General features: G+C 41.0%; 1 protein-coding gene across 1 annotated transcript; it reads left to right on the plus strand.

Annotated features, from left to right (window-relative positions):
* Nucleotides 1-1,855: 1,855 nt before the first annotated feature.
* LOC112235125 (visual system homeobox 2-like) lies at nt 1,856-15,914 on the plus strand. The gene is made up of 5 exons (XM_042321394.1): nt 1,856-2,394; nt 2,970-3,054; nt 5,021-5,144; nt 13,115-13,295; nt 14,136-15,914. Exons 1-5 carry the CDS (start codon nt 2,025-2,027, stop codon nt 14,462-14,464), a joined length of 1,089 nt encoding a protein of 362 aa, XP_042177328.1. The 5' UTR covers nt 1,856-2,024; the 3' UTR covers nt 14,465-15,914.
* The last annotated feature ends 2,893 nt before the right edge of the window (nt 15,915-18,807 follow it).

Consider the following 18,807-nt stretch of genomic DNA (forward strand, 5'->3'; position numbering starts at 1 on the left):
AGGGACATTGTACTCTTAATCATGTGACCTGTTTAAAAAAAAAAGTAATATCAACAGATGCGCAAAATGAAGCATTGTGAACACCAAAGACAAAACATTTAGTATGCAAAACTAATTAGAATATGCAAATCGCTCGCGCAGCCCACTGATTAGACGTCAGGGATTAATTTTTATGAGCGCTTTTTAACAAATTAATTAGTTATTCTGTATACTGGTAATAAACGGTTTGAATTGCGACCTGACATTTTAGCTCTCGTGATGTTTTTCGGATTACCACAAGAACTTGAGTTTTAGTTTATTCTTTATTTGATAGGCTACATCAGTGGTAAGCCAATTAATTCATCGAGGTTAAAGAATATGCATTTTTATCATATTTTTATTCTGATTAAGGTCAAATAGCCTAAATGAGATCCAGTCAAAAAGTCTGACGACAAATCGAGACACACAAAAAAAACACATATAAACAAAAATCGATTGTTTTTAGTTCGATGATGATCATGACTGTAATTATGACAGACAAAACGAAATGAAGCCTAACAAATTATTCAAGGTTATATTGCTGAATAATAACAATAATAATATGTAGGCTTATGTTGGTTTTTGTTTTTTCCTTGATTCGTTTTTTCCTTACTCACTTTTACAACATCTATAATACAACCATAGATTAGTATAGTGGTCATTATCCAATGTCATATTCAATATTGTGTTCCATTGTGTCATATTTCCTTATATAGTATATTAATGACACGGGAATGATGTGATATTCAGAGCCAGTCAGGAGGCACAGACCCAAACTCTGTCCAGATTAAGCAGTTGAGGGCTTTATCCGGATGATTGGATACTTTACGACCCGATGGCTGCGGGATTAAGGCCCTGGAATCATCGAGACAGGGATAGGGAGATGGAGAACCCGGGCTACAGTGAAAGTAATACCCAGAACAAGTTTTTAGTAATCGATTTTTACTCTACGCTGGTAATATAATGACAGGTTTTACTCAAGCCTTCAAAAACACTCTCCTTTGTTGCGGCCATTTATTGTGTGAGTTGAGGATTCAATTGAGCGGTCCTGATTGGGCGAGACATGTCGAGAATGTTTTTTGTTAGGTCCCGTGTCTCGTTGAGATTAGATTGTATTCATGTGAATTCAATCTTGGGAGAAAAATCAACACTTAACTAATTAGACGGGAATTAAAATAGCCTACAATTGAAATACATATTTACATAGCCTATATCGCAGCATTAAAAAAAGTAATGGTTTGCCTTATTTATTTATGTGGTTCATAATTGGATTCTTGATAGTCTGTAGTTTAAAAGGAACTCGTCACCTCAAGCATTACCTTATGTAAAAAACGATTCCCTGTTACCTTATCGAATGTATAGATGCATAATCCATCACTTCGTTAAACTCAGACAGTAAACATATCAATGTAGAATAATGTTTCGATTTTCGACGACAGCTTGATCTGAAAAAAAACAACAACACTTGATAACCTAAAAAAAAATCGAATAAGCATGTATGGCGTTGGCAATGCGCACTATTCTGTGAACCACAGTCTTGATGGCGGTAAAATAACAGGAGCTCTGCATTCTGATTCATGTCACCAATTCTGGACCTTTTGCAGTAACAGAGGCTTTATGGTGGTGTTAATAAACTATGTTGTCTGGAAAAACCTTCTCTTAATTAACAAATCTAAAACGTCTTAAAAATGTATTTTATTTGAATCGATCTGCCATCACGAAAGAATCGCTTGACCCCTTCTGTTGTCTTGTTGAATGTGGCGTTGAGTTCTCTCTGTGGTAATTGGCTGAGAGAAATGACCCCTGGCGCCAGGAACCTGTTGGATAAAAAGGGAACGTTGCGGAGAGAGAAAAAAGCAGAGAGAGAGAGAGAGAGAGCACACTGGTGATTGCACAAGGGACTGGCTTGTGCAGGGCGGGAACACCAATCAGGGAATACCATCAGAGAACAGTTATGACAGGAAAATAATGGACCGTTCTTTTCAGACTCTTTGAATAAACAGAAAATGGCTTCGCCCTTAAAACTAGTTGGACTTCAGCACCAACCGTCGAAAATGGGTTCTATTACGACGCATAGGTGCACAGGATTTGGAATCCAGGAAATTCTGGGCTTGAACAAGGAGCCGCCCGCGTTTCCGCGGCGTCCGTTGGAATCTCTGCAGCACAGGGCGCACCTTCTGACCGCTAGGTCGGCTTTGGGCCCCGCGGCAGTCGGGGTTGGAATGGGAATTATTGGTCCAGGAGGGATTCATTCGTTTTACAGCCAGCCTGCCTTTCTGGAGGTGTTGCAGGAGGCGCAGAGTGTTCACCTTCAGCCGCTCAACAGGGCCAGAGCAACGGGACAGCTGGATGCCCACCACTCCGCAAGCTGTTCTGGTAAATTTATAAAAATGTTTTATTTACATTTGTATATTTATGTTAAACAAATAGACTCGTTTTTAATGGTGAACGAGTGTTGCGCGTTTCAATCTCATTTGATTTGATCTTTTAGTTGTACCACGACTCACGTTGGTTGAGCGCCTCCACTTCTTTCCAAAGTTTATGTTGCAGCCAAATGAAAATGTAATTCTGATTTTAATGATTGCAAATTCTCTTCTCCTCTCGCCACACTGTAGGACAGTGTTTCCTAAACTAAATAGCCACAGGTATATTGCTAATACAATTACAATGTAATACTTATAAACTGTTATCCTACACAGGGATTACCAAAACTCGGTCCTCGGGACCCCAAAATGCACGTTTGGTTTTGCCCTAACACCACACAGCTGATTCAAATGAGCAGAGCTTAATGATTAGTTATGTGATTTTTCGAGTCGGCTGTGTTAAGTGCTCCGAGGACCGGGTTTTGGTAAACCCTGTGTAGGATAACAGTTTATAAGTATTACATTGTAACTGTATTAGCAATATTACCTGCGGCTATTTAATAATAAACTAGGGCTGTTTATTTACAGATTCAGATGACGTATCCTCCAGTGAAAAGACGTGTTCTAATTCGTCGATGAGCCAGAACAAGAAAAGAAAGAAGAGACGTCACAGGTAAAAAAAATATGAACTATAACTAATATTTACCTCACTGTGTTTGAATTGGACTATAAGACATTTTAGGGATAAATAATAAAATATAATATAAATGAACACAATTCCGTGCGAAGTTTTTTTTGTGAAGCATTTGGAAAGCGAAATATTTCAAATTCATATAACCTACAGTATTTCGATGTATGCACCTCCCTACATCTTCTCAGAACACGTATATTAACGAAAACGTCTAAAACAACTCATTGTCAAGAATGAATCGAAATAGACCTCTAAATGATTTTAATTCCTCAAATGGAGATGAGATGGTATATCATTATGACATTTGTTTTGCGATAGGAGACGGCTTATATTATATTTATTATTATTATTATATATTATATTATATATATACTAATTAGTCGAGAGGTTTATATTTTCGATACAGGTCTCTTCCTACTGTAGCAATAAAGAAAACGAAGTAGAAAATCTATTTTCTTCATTTGATAGCAGTATGCCGCATGAAATATTTTGAATTTAAAAAATCTTTACATTTTAATGTATGCAATCACGGATAGCCTACAAGGTGTCAATATCTCTGGTGCCGTATATTCCACAAGTAGTTTAACTCAAGGGGGAAAAAATAATGAATGTCCTGGTAATGTAATTATTTATGGAACTTATTCATATTTTTATTTAATACATAGTTTTGTGATCTCTGTGGTATGAACTAAACATTCTGTATTGACTAAAATATGATTATCCATTGTTATTAAAACGTTTTTGATTGGCCTAGATTTGATTCAGAGTGGAAAGTGTATGCCGTGTGCTTGACATACACAGCACTTCATCAAATATATATATATATATTTAAGGGCAATTGTGTTTAAAAAAACGTCTATTTTTATTTAACTTCTTTTTATCCAGGAAGTCCTGTTGAGGTCAGAATATCTATTTTTATTTAACTTCTTTTTATCCAGGAAGTCCTGTTGAGGTCAGAATATCTATTTTTATTTAACTTCTTTTTATCCAGGAAGTCCTGTTGAGGTCAGAATATCTATTTTTATTTATACTATTTTTATTTCTTTTTTTATCCAGGAAGTCCTGTTGAGGTCAGAATATCTATTTTTATTTAACTTCTTTTTATCCAGGAAGTCCTGTTGAGGTCAGAATATCTATTTTTATTTAACTTCTTTTTATCCAGGAAGTCCTGTTGAGGTCAGAATATCTATTTTTATTTAACTTATTTTTATCCAGGAAGTCCTGTTGAGGTCAGAATATCTATTTTTATTTAACTTATTTTTATCCAGGAAGTCCTGTTGAGGTCAGAATATCTATTTTTATTTAACTTATTTTTATCCAGGAAGTCCTGTTGAGGTCAGAATATCTATTTTTATTTAACTTCTTTTTATTCAGGAAGTCCTGTTGAGGTCAGAATATCTATTTTTATTTAACTATTTTTATTTCTTCTTTTTATCCAGGAAGTCCTGTTGAGGTCAGAATATCTATTTTTATTTAACTTCTTTTTATCCAGGAAGTCCTGTTGAGGTCAGAATATCTATTTTTATTTAACTTCTTTTTATCCAGGAAGTCCTGTTGAGGTCAGAATATCTATTTTTATTTAACTTCTTTTTATCCAGGAAGTCCTGTTGAGGTCAGAATATCTATTTTTATTTAACTTCTTTTTATCCAGGAAGTCCTGTTGAGGTCAGAATATCTATTTTTATTTAACTTCTTTTTATCCAGGAAGTCCTGTTGAGGTCAGAATATCTATTTTTATTTAACTTCTTTTTATCCAGGAAGTCCTGTTGAGGTCAGAATATCTATTTTTATTTAACTTCTTTTTATCCAGGAAGTCCTGTTGAGGTCAGAATATCTATTTTTATGAGGGAGACCTTGATTTTATAGACTTGAAACTTGGAGGCAGAATTCAACTCTAAAATGTTTGTCACCAAAATAAGTTTGTTTGTTTGTTCTCTTCTCTTATCAGAACTATATTTACTTCGTATCAGCTGGATGAGTTGGAGAAGGCTTTCAACGAGGCCCACTACCCCGATGTTTACGCCAGAGAGATGCTCTCTATGAAGACAGAACTCCCAGAGGACAGGATACAGGTACATAACATACTGTAACCTGTGTGTGTGTGTGTGTGTGTGTGTGTGTGTGTGTGTGTGTGTGTGTGTGTGTGTGTGTGTGTGTGTGTGTGTGTGTGTGTGTGTGTGTGTGTGTGTGTGGCCTGATGTGTGTGTGGCCTGATGTGTGTGTGTGTGTTTGTGGCCTGATGTGTGTGTGTGTCTGGCCTGATGTGTGTGTGTGTGTGTGTGTGTGTGTGTGGCCTGATGTGTGTCTGTGTGTGCTCATATTGTAACCTGGCAGTGTGTGTGTGTGTGTGTGTGCAACACTCTGCCATCATCACCACACCTTCTCTGATCAATTACAGTTGAGCGTGCATAACTATTCACCCCCCCCCCCAAAAAAAAGGTGTGTAGCCACCTTTTGCAGCAATTACAGCTGCAAGTGTCCTGGGGTATGTCTCTATAAGCTTGGCACATCTAGCTACTGGGATTGTTGTCGATTCTTCAAGGCAAAACTGCTCCAGCTCCTTCAAGTTGGATGGGTTCCTGCGCTGCTGGTGTACAACAATCTTTAAGTCATACCACAGATTCTTAATTGGATTGAGGTCTGGGCTTTGACTAGGTCATCCCAAGACATTTAAACGTTTCCCCTTAAACCACTCGAGTGTTGCTTTAGCAGTATGCTTAGGGTCATTGTCCGGCTGGAAGGTGAACCTCCGTCCCAGTCTCAAATCTCTGGAAGACTGAAACAGGTTTCCCTCAAGAATTTCCCTGTATTTAGCGCCATCCATCATTCCTTAAATTCTGAGCAGTTTCCAAGTCCCTACCGAGGAAAAACATCCCCAGAGCATGATGCTGCCACCACCATGCTTCACTGTGGGGATAGTGTTCTCGGGGTGATGAGAAGTGTTGGGTTTGCGTCAGACATTTTCCTTAATGGCCAAAAAACTCAATTTTAGTCTCATCAGAGTTCCATCTTCCATATTTATCGCATGAACACCAAACGTTTTTCTTTAAGCAATGGATTTGTTTTGGCCACACTTCCGTAAAGCCCAGCTCTATGGAGCGTACGGCTTAAAGTGGTCCTATGGACAGATACTCCAATCTCCTATGTGGAGCTTTGCAGCTCCTTCAGGGTTATCTTTGGTCTCTTTGTTGCCTCTCTGATTAATGCCCTCCTTGCCTGGTCTGTGAGCTTTGGTGGGCGGCCCTCTCTTGGCAGGTTTGTTGTGGTGCCATATTCTTTCCATTTTTATAATAATGGATTTAATGGTGCTCCGTGGGATGTTCAAGGTTTCTGATATTTTTTATAACCCAACCCTGATCTGTACTTCTCCACAACGTTGTCCCTGACCTGTTTGGAGAGCTCCTTGGTCTTCATGGTGCCGCTTGCTTGGTGGTGCCCCTTGCTTTTTGGTGTTGCAGACTCTGGAGCCTTTCAGAACAGGTGTGTGTATATACACTGCTCAAAAAAATAAAGGGAACACTAAAATAACACATCCTAGATCTGAATGAATGAAATATTCTTATGAAATACTTTTTTCTTTACATAGTTGAATGTGCTGACAACAAAATCACACAAAAATTATCAATGGAAATCAAATTTATCAACCCATGGAGGTCTGGATTTGGAGTCACACTCAAACTTAAAGTGGAAAACCACACTACAGGCTGATCCAACTTTGATGTAATGTCCTTAAAACAAGTCAAAATGAGGCTCAGTAGTGTGTGTGGCCTCCACGTGCCTGTATGACCTCCCTACAATGCCTGGGCATGCTCCTGATGAGGTGGCGGATGGTCTCCTGAGGGATCTCCTCCCAGACCTGGACTAAAGCATCCGCCAACTCCTGGACAGTCTGTGGTGCAACGTGGCGTTGGTGGTTGGAGCGAGACATGATGTCCCAGATGTGCTCAATTGGATTCAGGTCTGGGGAACGGGCAGGCCAATCCATAGCATCAATACCTTCCTCTTGCAGGAACTGCTGACACACTCCAGCCACATGAGGTCTAGCATTGTCTTGCATTAGGAGGAACCCAGGGCCAACCGCACCAGCATATGGTCTGACAAGGGGTCTGAGGATCTCATCTCGGTACCTAATGGCAGTCAGGCAACCTCTGGCGAGCACATGGAGGGCTGTGCGGCCCCCCAAAGAAATGCCACCCCACACCATGACTGACCCACCGCGAATTTGCCAATCTTGGTGTTCTCTGGCAAATGCTAAACGTCCTGTAGCGCCTCCATGCTCTGGACACTACGCTGACAGACACAGCAAACCTTCTTGCCACAGCTTGCATTGATTTTCCATCCTGGATGAGCTGCACTACCTGAGCCACTTGTGTGGGTTGTAGACTCCGTCTCATGCTACCACGAGAGTGAAAGCACCGCCAGCATTCAAAAGTGACCAAAACATCAGCCAGGAAGCATAGGAACTGAGAAGTGGTCTGTGGTCCCCACCTGCAGAACCATTCCTTTATTGGGGGTGTCTTGCTAATTGCCTAGAATTTCCACCTGTTGTCTATTCCATTTGCACAACAGCATGTGAAATGTATTGTCAATCAGTGTTGCTTCCTAAGTGGACAGTTTGATTTCACAGAAGTGTGATTGACTTGGAGTTATATTGTGTTGTTTAAGTGTTCCCTTTATTTTTTTGAGCAGTGTATATACTGAGATCATGTGACACTTAGATTGCACACAGGTGAACTTTATTTAACTAATTATGTGACTTCTGAAGGTAATTGGTTGCACCAGATCTTATTTAGGGGCTTTATAGCGAAGGGGGTGAATACATCTGTAAAGGGGGTGAATACATCTGTAAAGGGGGTGAATACATCTGTAAAGGGGTGAATACATCTGTAAAGGGGTGAATACATCTGTAAAGGGGTGAATACATCTGTAAAGGGGTGAATACATATGTAAAGGGGTGAATACATCTGTAAAGGGGTGAATACATCTGTAAAGGGGGTGAATACATCTGTAAAGGGGTGAATACATCTGTAAAGGGGTGAATACATCTGTAAAGGGGGTGAACCATCTGTAAAGGTTTGAATACATCTGAAAAAGGGGGTGAATACATCTTCAAATTTTGAATATTTCTGTAAAGGGGTGAATACATCTGTAAACCAAATATAAATCTTTAAAGGGGTGAATACATCTGTAAAGGGATGAATACATATGTAAAGGGGTGAATACACCATGTAAAGGGGGTTCATCTGTCAAAACAGGGTGAATACATCTGTACACCTTCTCTGCTCTGGATGAATAAATCTGTAAAGGGGGTGAATACATCTGTTCTCTGGTGAATAACACCCTGTCACCAACCTTCTCTGGTGAATAACATCTGTAAAGGGGTGAATACATCTGTCAAGGGGGTGAATACCACCCTGTCACCACCACCACACCTTTTCTGCTTTTTTAAAACCCTGTCACCACCACACCTTTTGACTATTTTGTGTATGTCCAATACATGAGAACCAAATATAAATCAATTTAAAATAGGAAAAACGCCAAAGGGGATGAATACTTTCGCAAGGCACTGTAATACCACCACCACACCTTCTCTGCTCAATTAACACCCTATCACCACCACCACACCTTCTCTGCTCAATTAACACCCTGTCACCACCACACTTTCTCTGCTCAATTAACACCCTATCACCACCACACCTTCTCTGCTCAATTAACACCCTGTCACCACCACCACACCTTCTCTGCTCAATTAACACCCTATCACCACCACACCTTCTCTGCTCAATTAACACCCTGTCACCACCACACTTTCTCTGCTCAATTAACACCCTATCACCACCACACCTTCTCTGCTCAATTAACACCCTGTCACCACCACCACACCTTCTCTGCTCAATTAACACCCTGTCACCACCACACCTTCTCTGCTCAATTAACACCCTATCACCACCACACCTTCTCTGCTCAATTAACACCCTATCACCACCACCACACCTTCTCTGCTCAATTACCACACCCTATCACCACCACCACACCTTCTCTGCTCAATTAACACCCTATCACCACCACACCTTCTCTGCTCAATTAACACCCTATCACCACCACACCTTCTCTGCTCAATTAACACCCTGTCACCACCACCACACCTTCTCTGCTCAATTAACACCCTGTCACCACCACACCTTCTCTGCTCAATTAACTACCTGTCACCACCACCACACCTTCTCTGCTCAATTAACTACCTGTCACCACCACCACACCTTCTCTGCTCAATTAACACCCTGTCACCACCACCACACCTTCTCTGCTCAATTAACACCCTATCACCACCACACCTTCTCTGCTCAATTAACACCACATTTCCTCTGGTGTAATTCGTTAAATCAGCCATCCACTCAGCCATCCACTCAGCCATCCACTCAGCCATCCACTCAGCCATCCACTCAGCCATCCACTCAGCCAGACAGGGAGGCAGACAGGGAGGCAGACAGGGAGACAGACAGGGAGCCAGACAGGGAGCCAGACAGGGAGGCAGACAGGGAGGCAGACAGGGAGGCAGACAGGGAGGCGGAGAGATGCTTTAGCACAAGGCATGGTGGGAGCCATCAATGAAAGGATAACTACAGTGAAATTAATTAGCATGGGTCAATGGCAGGGCTCTCCTGGGTTCTTAGCTCTTTAATTTCCCTGGTGATTTTTGAAAGCCTGTCACCCATTGATTGGCTCTGGAAATTAACTTATTTTTCAATCAGCCTCCACGTGCCCCTAGGGTCAATCTCCTCTCCTCCCCTTTCTCAGCTCAGCTGTTTCACACACACACACACACACACACACACACACACACACACACCCTCCTCTCCTCCCCTTTCTCAGCTCAGCTGTTTCACACACGCGCACACACAGCACGTGTCCACACACACACACCCACACTCTGCTCTCTGCTGTGCGCCCTGGAAGTAATTCCTTATCTCCAGACCCATCTCTCTTCTCTCCGTATCTTTCTCCCTGATCTATATGCATGTCTCTGAATCTGAAGTGGTGAGGTTATTACTGGGTCTCCACTGTGGAAATCAATTTAGGCACTCGATTAGTCTAGGGAGAGGGACACACACACAGACACACACACACACACACACACACACACACACACACACACACACACACACACACACACACACACACACACAGGTGAATCTAGCAGAAACAGCATAATATCTTATCTTCTCCATCAGGTGTCCTTGTTCTATAACTAGAGAATAAAGACTGTGCTACACAATCATCATATCCAATCAATGGACGTTTAAGTTCACCAGGCTACTCTCACCTTATCATGTGGGTGTAATACCAGTGACTTGATGTTTAAATTGAGACGTCCTCTTTCCGCTCTCCATCACAGGACTCCTTGAAACACAGTGATTGTTGCTAAGTGGACCATCCTAGCTAAATACTGATTGTTTTTTTATAATCTTTTTTATTTTTAATTCTTCATATCAGATCTTCTTTGTGTCAGGATGTGTCTAAAACATTTAGTTTAGCTACACCAATTTGTTGTTTGCCTTATGGATGATGTCAATACAGTTAAGTTCATATCTTTTTACTTGTTTTATGTTATATTGAAGGACATATGCAGAAACATAAAATGCAGTCAAGTTTGGACACCTATTTATTCAAGGATTTTTCTTAATTTTGGACTATTTTCTACGTTGTATAATAATAGCTAAGACATCAGAACTATCATATAACACATATGGAATCATGGAGTAACCAAAAAAGTGTTAAACAAATCAAAATATATTTGAGATTCTTCAAAGAAGCCACCTTGATGACAGATTTGCACACTCTTGGCATTCTCTCAACCAGCTTCCCCTGGAATGCTTTTCCAACAGTCTTGAAGGAGTTCCCACATATGCTGAGCACTTGTTGGCAGTGGTGTAAAGTACTCAAGTATGACAATTGGGTACTTTTTCCACCACTGCTTGTTGGCTGCTTTTCCTTCACTCTGCGGTCCAACTAATCCCAAAACATCTCAATTGGTTTGAGCTTCGGGTGATTGTGGAGGCCAGGTCATCTAAAGCAGCACTCCATCACTCTCCTTCTTGGTCAAATAGCCCTTAAACAGCCTGGAAGTGTGTTGGGTCATTGTCCTGTTGAAAAACAAATGATAGTCCCACTAAGCGCAAACCAGATGGGACGGTAATATCGCTGCAGAATGCTGTGGTAGAGCCTGCTGGTTAAGTGTGTCTTGAATTCTAAATAAATCAGTGTCACCAGCAAAGCACCATCACACCTCCCCATGTAGAGATCATCCGTTTATCTCCTCTGCGTCTCACAAAGACACAGCGGTTGGAACCAAAAATCTCAAATTTGGACTCATCAGACCAAAGGACAGATTTCCACCGGTCTGATGTCCATTGCTCGTGTTTCTTGGCCCAAGCAAGTTTCTTCTTATTGGTGTCCTTTAGTAGTGGTTTATTTGCAGTAATTCGACCATGAAGGCCTGATTCACGCAGTCTCCTCTGTACAGTTGATGTTGAGATGTGTCTGTTACTTGAACTCCGTGAAGCACTTATTTGGGCTGCAATCTGAGGTGCAGTTAACTCTAATGAACTTATCCTCTGCAGCAAAGGTAACTCTGGGTCTTCCTTTCCTGTGGCGGTCCTCATGAGAGCCAGTTTCATCATAGGGCTTTATAGTTTTTGTTACTGTCTTTTCTCTTTGCTTATTTGAGCTGTTCTTGCAATTATATGGACTTGGTCTTTTACCAAATAGGGCTATCTTCTGTATACCACCCTCCCTTGTCAAAACACAACTGATTGGTCTTTTACCAAATAGGGCTATCTTCTGTATACCACCCCTCCCTTGTCAAAACACAACTGATTGGTCTTTTACCAAATAGGGCTATCTTCTGTATACCACCCCTCCCTTGTCAAAACACAACTGATTGGTCTTTTACCAAATAGGGCTATCTTCTGTATACCACCCCTCCCTTGTCAAAACACAACTGATTGGTCTTTTACCAAATAGGGCTATCTTCTGTATACCACCCCTCCCTTGTCAAAACACAACTGATTGGCTCAAACGCGGTAAGAAGGGAAGAAATTCCACAAAATAACTTTTAACAGGGCACACCTGTTATTTAAAATGCACTCCAGGTGACTACTTTATGAAGCTGGTTGAGAGAATTCCAAGAGTGTGCAAAGCTCATCAAGGCAAAGGGTGGCCACTTTTTAAGAATCTAAAATATATTGTGATTTGTTTAGCACTTTTTTTGGTTACTACATGATTCCATATGTGTTATTTCATAGTTTGATGCCTTCACTATTATTCTACAATATGGCTGCTATAGAATGATGTAGTGTCATGTTAATGGGGTTCTAACATGGCTGCTATAGAATGATGTAGTGTCATGTTAATGGGGTTCTAACATGGCTGCTATAGAATGTTGTAGTGTCATGTTAATGGGGTTTTAACATGGCTGTTATAGAATGTTGTAGTGTCATGTTAATGGGGTTTAACATGGCTGTTATAGAATGTTGTAGTGTCATGTTAATGGGGATCTAACATGGCTGCTATAGAATGTTGTAGTGTCATGTTAATGGGGTTCTAACATGGCTGCTATAGAATGTTGTAGTGTCATGTTAATGGGCTTCTAACATGGCTGCTATAGAATGTTGTAGTGTCATGTTAATGGGGTTCTAACATGGCTGCTATAGAATGTTGTAGTGTCATGTTAATGGGCTTCTAACATGGCTGCTATAGAATGTTGTAGTGTCATGGCTGCTATAGAATGTTGTAGTGTCATGTTAATGGGGTTCTAACATGGCTGCTATAGAATGTTGTAGTGTCATGGCTGCTATAGAATGTTGTAGTGTCATATTATTCTACATTGAAGAAAATAAAGAAAAATCCCTGGAATGGCTCGATGTGTCCAAACTTTTGAACCTAAACTTCCATCCGCTGCACTCCAGGTGACTACTTTATGAAGCTGGTTGAGAGAATTCCAATAAACTTCCATCCGCTGTCCCTTCCTCCCTTCCTGCAGGTTTGGTTTCAGAACCGACGTGCCAAGTGGAGGAAGAGGGAGAAGTGTTGGGGTCGCAGCAGTGTGATGGCGGAGTACGGCCTGTACGGTGCCATGGTCCGCCACTCCATCCCTCTGCCTGAGTCCATCCTCAAGTCAGCCAAGGACGGCGTCATGGATTCCTGTGCTCCATGGCTACTGGGTAAGGCACTGTGCAAATGGGTGGGTGGGTGGGTGTGCTGGTGTCCCATGTGGCTCAGTTGTTGGAGCATGACACTTGCAACGTCAGGGTTCGATTCCCGCGGGGGACCAGTATGAATGAAAATGTATGTACTCACTACTGTAAGTCGCTCTGGATAAGAGCGTGCGTCTGCTAGATGACTAACATATTTGCTTCTGCAGTACTACGCTTTGTTTTCAATTAGTTACCATCTCATTGATCTATGCTAATCAATTGACCGATACGTCAAGCAGAGAGGAGATGCATCTTAATCCAGTCTGATAAAGTAGGATTATCATTTTATTGATTAACACCCGTCATTGACACTTTTTATCGACTCCCGACAAGTCTGACATTGAGGTCAAAACCTTTTAGAAAATCTTCCCTTTCCTTAACCATGATGTAGTTAGTGGAACGTTCAGGTGGAGAGCTTGGTTTAACTATTCACATAGCATATTTTTTTTAGTTTATATTTATTTTTAATCCCAGTCCCCCGTCCCCGCAGGAGGCCTTTTGTCTTTTTGGTAGGCCGTCATTGTAAATAAGAATTTGTTCTTCACTGGCTTGCCTAGTTAAATAAAAACATGTTTTAATAAAATAAATGGTTCAACGAGCAGTTTAAACCTCTCTGTTAGTGAGGGTACCTTTCCCATGTTCCCTCCTGACCATGGTGGAGGTCAGAAACACTAACTGACCAAGACCTTCTACTACCTGCCAGCTACAGCTCAATACGAGCTTGAAATTCCTAGTACTGTAGCTTTGCTGTTTTTAAACGTGCATGTCTCCAAATGGGATGAGTACAATGATTTATTTTCCTTCCAGGTATGCACAAGAAGTCCATGGATACCCCTGTACCGACCTCTTCTGGGAAACTAGAAGCTCCCCATTCCCAACCGCCTGCCAGGGAACGAGAGAGGGAGAGAGTGGTGGAGAAAACAGAGGCGGAGGAGAGGAGGAGGGAGAGTACCAGATCGTCCATGTCCAAAGAGGAACTGCGAGAGAATAGCATCGCTGCACTCAGAGCTAAAGCACTGGAACACAGCGCTAAGATGCTGGGGACACTTCCTGGGGACGGAACACCGGGAACAGCTTCAGGGGACGGAACAGGGGGACAGCCAATGGAGACAGAGGACAAAGAGGATGACAGTTGAAGCCTGCGTTGGAGAGAGAGAGAGAACCCAGTCACTGATATGAATGCTCATCGTCTAAAGAAGTTGATGCCCTCTTTGTAAAGAATATGTTTACATACTCCTGACGTCTATACTATCATAAACAAGATGGTCTCGTTCACAATACACAATATTCTTAGTAGCAAAAAAAAGTACATCATGTTTCTTTGACACCAAGACCTGATATCGTCAACCTCAAAATCCTTCAGTCATGGAGATCAATTTTGTACAGATCACATTTTGCATCATGGGAAATTCCACCTTGGTAAACTGCTATAACTATACCCTGGTCTATAACTGTCCACTGTTTTGTAATCTGTCAGCTATTTGGGTGCTTGCTATTCTGCAACTTTAGGAAGACTAACTATTTGGTTACGTAGATCAGTCTCTACATAACATAATAGGGGACAGTACATAGGCTAAGGTAATACTCAAAACATGTCGTGACAAAAATATACATGGTGTCTTGTGGAAAAAACAAGAGACTAAACTTGCAGAGGATTCGTGGACCTTTGTAACACAAACATATTCTCTTGAAATGTATGGTGGATTTCTCTATTGTAATAATTTTAAAACGAAATATAGCTACGTTCATGTAGTTGGAAATCAGTAAGTTGTGTTTTTGTTTCGTCTCTGTGTTCTGTATAATAGTAATAAAACGTTATTTACATGGAAGATTCAGGGGTATCGTGTGTATTGATGAGGATTCATTAAGAATAGGCCAAATTACATAAACCACATTGCATAGGTCTGTCATAATAGCCTATTTTAAATCGAAACATATTGATTGATCTTGTAATATAAATAGACTAATTGTGTTATAGGTTATACCCCAGTTGCACCAAACTGATAGCCTATAACCTAATCAACTAAACGCTCTAAATAGGTCATGAGCCAGACAGGTAGCCTAAGAAGGAACGAAAATAAATGATTTAGGCTACCTTATTAGTTGCCTATTGTTTCAAGGCTACAGTCTACAAATAAATACATTGTGAAGCGAGGGTGACACAATAGACTGGCGGGGACATTAGCACCAGCATTTAATATCTTTCATAAAATTCCTTAAACATTCTTTTACTAAAACCAGATCTATCCCTTGTTTGTTTCAAATCCCCTAAAACCACCTGCCTTCTAGAAAATTCTCTTTTGTCTGGATTTTCGTCTCTCCATATATCAATCATTCCTTTTTCTAACATAATCTTCTTTAAACAATATTTCGTTGTATTAGTGTATACATTGAATTAAATAAAAATTACATGAAAAATGCATGATTAGGCTCAGTCTATATTATTACGCTCTGTCTATATGTGGCTTCAGGGAAAATGCAGGCTCATATGAACCTGAACTATCTGTGAAGCCACATACTCTGGCCAAACTGGTGTTTCTAAAAAAAAAAAAAATTAAAAAGGCACTATAGACAGAGCCTAATAATGCACTTTTTTCGTTTCATTTTAAAGTCACAGCCTAGTTAAATAAAAGGTTAAATAAAAATAGAAAATAAAAACAATCTTTATAAACAGCCTGGAGTGCAGACCAACAGCGGAGAAAACCCCTCTCCCACTGGGAATGAGAAACACCCTTCGGGTCACTCTTGCAAGGCTGGGCGGGGATGCGGAGCTGTTTAAAATGTAAGAAATGATATAGGTAAGTCTAAAGGTCTTTAGGCGAAATAACCCAATCAAAACGGAAACAAAGAGGTTATACTGTGTCAGGCCTATTCGGCCAAAATCAATGATAATCTATTGTATAGATAATAGAACGAAAATCAACAGAACTTTTAATATGTTGTATTTATTAAATACTTTGCTACAATGACAAACTCAGCTCGCTACCCACCTCCTTCCTTCCTGTTAGCATGTACACATAGTAGACAATCATGCTTTCGGGATATGTATGTCTATGTGTCTTTTCAGATTCGACCATGAGTCTTTAGTTGTGGACACTACATATATTTAAGCTGTTGTCTGTGCCCGAATAATGTTTATACCCTGTTTTGTGCTGCTACCATGTTGTGTTGCTACCATGTTGTTGTCATGTGTTTCTGCCATGCTGTGTTGTTGTCTTAGGTCTCTCTTTATGTAGTGTTGTCTCTCTTGTTGTGATGTGTGTTTAGGTCTTATATTTTATTTAAATGTTTTTATTTTTAATCCCAGCCCCCGTCCCCGCGAGAGGCCTTTTGGTAGGCCCTCATTGTAAATAAGAATTTGTTCTTCACTGACTTGCCTAGTTAAATAAAGGTTAAATAAAAAATACCCTCACTCCCTCTATTGCTCTTGGTCCTCAGATTTGTAAGTTACCTTGATTTTGTACCTGTGTGTTTTATCAGTTTCTTTATGAAAAAATATATAGTGAACTCCATGACAGTAGCTAAAGCAAGAGGCTACAGCAGCACACAAGTAGACCACAAATGCATGCTGGGCCGTGCATGCCCTGAGCTCATGAATTGAAGTGAGCGCTATTTGAGCGGTACTTTGAAGCGCAATTGGAGAGGGCAAGAAGGTCGACGCTCTAGCCGTTGGGAAACTCGCTCTGCGCTCTAGTCAAATTCAGCACGCTCCGCTCACATACTCTTCTGGGGCGAGAGGTCTCTGTGGTTCATCCCGGGCTTCAGTAGCAAAATTAGGGTTTGTCTCTTCCTCTCAGGTGCGGTATGAATCAATGATTGAGTAGTGGTTTACTTTCCCTTGTGTTGTGAATATGGGACATAGAGATAAACAGTGGGGAGAACAAGTATTTGATACACTGCCGATTTTGCAGGTTTTCCTACTTACAAAGCATGTGGAGGTCTGTAATTTTTTTAATCATAGGTAAACTTCAACTGTGAGCGTCGGAATCTAAAACTAAAAATCCAGAAAATCACATTGTATGATTTTTAAGTAATTCATTTGCATGACATAAGTATTTGATCACCTACCAACCAGTAAGAATTCCAGCTCTCACAGACCTGTTAGTTTTTCTTTAAGAAGCTCTCCTGTTCTCCACTCATTACCTGTATTAACTGCACCTGTTTGAACTCGTTACCTGTATAAAAGACACCTGTCCACACACTCAATCAAACAGACTCCAACCTCTCCACAATGGCCAAGACCAGGGAGCTGTGTAAGGACATCAGGAATAAATTGTAGACCTGCACAAGGCTGGGATGGGCTACAGGACAAGCAGCTTGGTGAGAAGACAACAACTGTTGGCGCAATTATTAGAAAATGGAAGAAGTTCAAGATGACGGTCAATCACCCTCGGTCTGGGGCTCCATGCGAGATCTCACCTCGTGGGGCATCAATGATCATGAGGAAGGTGAGGAATCAGCTCAGAACTACATGGCAGGACCTGGTCAATGACCTGAAGAGGGCTGGGACCACAGTCTCAAAGAAAACCATTAGTAACACACTACGCCGTCATGGATTAAAATCCTGCAGCGCACGCAAGGTCCCCCTGCTCAAGCCAGCGCATGTCCAGGCCTGTCTGAAGTTTGATCCAGAGGAGGAATGGGAGAAGGTCATGTGGTCTGATGAGGCAAAAATAGAGCTTTTTGGTCTAAACTCCACTCGCCGTGTTTGAAGGAAGAAGAAGGATGAGTACAACCCCAAGAACACCATCCCAACTGTGAAGCATGGAGGTGGAAACATCATTCTTTGGGGATGCTTTTCTGCAAAGGGGACAGGACAACTGCACCGTATTGAGGGGAGGATGGATGGGGCCACGAGATCTTGGCCAACAACCTCCTTCCCTCAGTAAGAGCATTGAAGATGGGTCGTGGCTGGGTCTTACAGCATAACAACGACCCAAAACACACAGCCAGGGCAACTAAGGAGTGGCTCCGTAAGAAGCATCTCAAGGTCCTGGAGTGGTCTTTTGAGGGAGCTGAAAGTCCGTACATCCCCGAAACCTGGAGGATCTGGAGAAGGTCTGTATGGAGGAGTGGGCTTAAATCCCTGCTGCAGTGTGTGCATACCTGGTCAAGAACTACAGGAAACGTATGATCTCTGTAATTGCAAACAAAGGTTTCTGTACCAAATATTAAGTTCTGCTTTTCTGATGTATAAAAATACTTATGTCATGCAATAAAATGCAAATTAATTACTTAAAAATCATACAATGTGATTTTCTGGATTTTAGTTTTAGATTCCGTCTCTCACAGTTGAAGTGTACCTATGATAAAAAATTACAGACCTGTACATGCTTTGTAAGTAGGACAACCTGCAAAATCGGCAGTGTATCAAATACTTGTTCTCCCCACTGTATTACTGCATGATTATGCTTGAAGTTTTAAAAATAAATGAAATTACAGAACAGTTTTTTTGGTCAATACTGTATAAGGCTGAACA

The sequence above is a fragment of the Oncorhynchus tshawytscha genome, linkage group LG05, assembly GCF_018296145.1.
Source record: "Oncorhynchus tshawytscha isolate Ot180627B linkage group LG05, Otsh_v2.0, whole genome shotgun sequence".
Lineage (NCBI taxonomy): Eukaryota > Metazoa > Chordata > Actinopteri > Salmoniformes > Salmonidae > Oncorhynchus > Oncorhynchus tshawytscha.

Excerpts from the sequence above, each read along its gene's own strand:
- LOC112235125 (XM_042321394.1), top strand. The coding sequence starts at position 2,025 with ATGGCTTCGCCCTTAAAACTAGTTGGACTTCAGCACCAACCGTCGAAA. Across the intron at positions 5,145-13,114 it reads TCCCAGAGGACAGGATACAG|GTTTGGTTTCAGAACCGACG; the intron begins GTACATAACATA and ends CCCTTCCTGCAG. Across the intron at positions 13,296-14,135 it reads CTGTGCTCCATGGCTACTGG|GTATGCACAAGAAGTCCATG; the intron begins GTAAGGCACTGT and ends TTTTCCTTCCAG.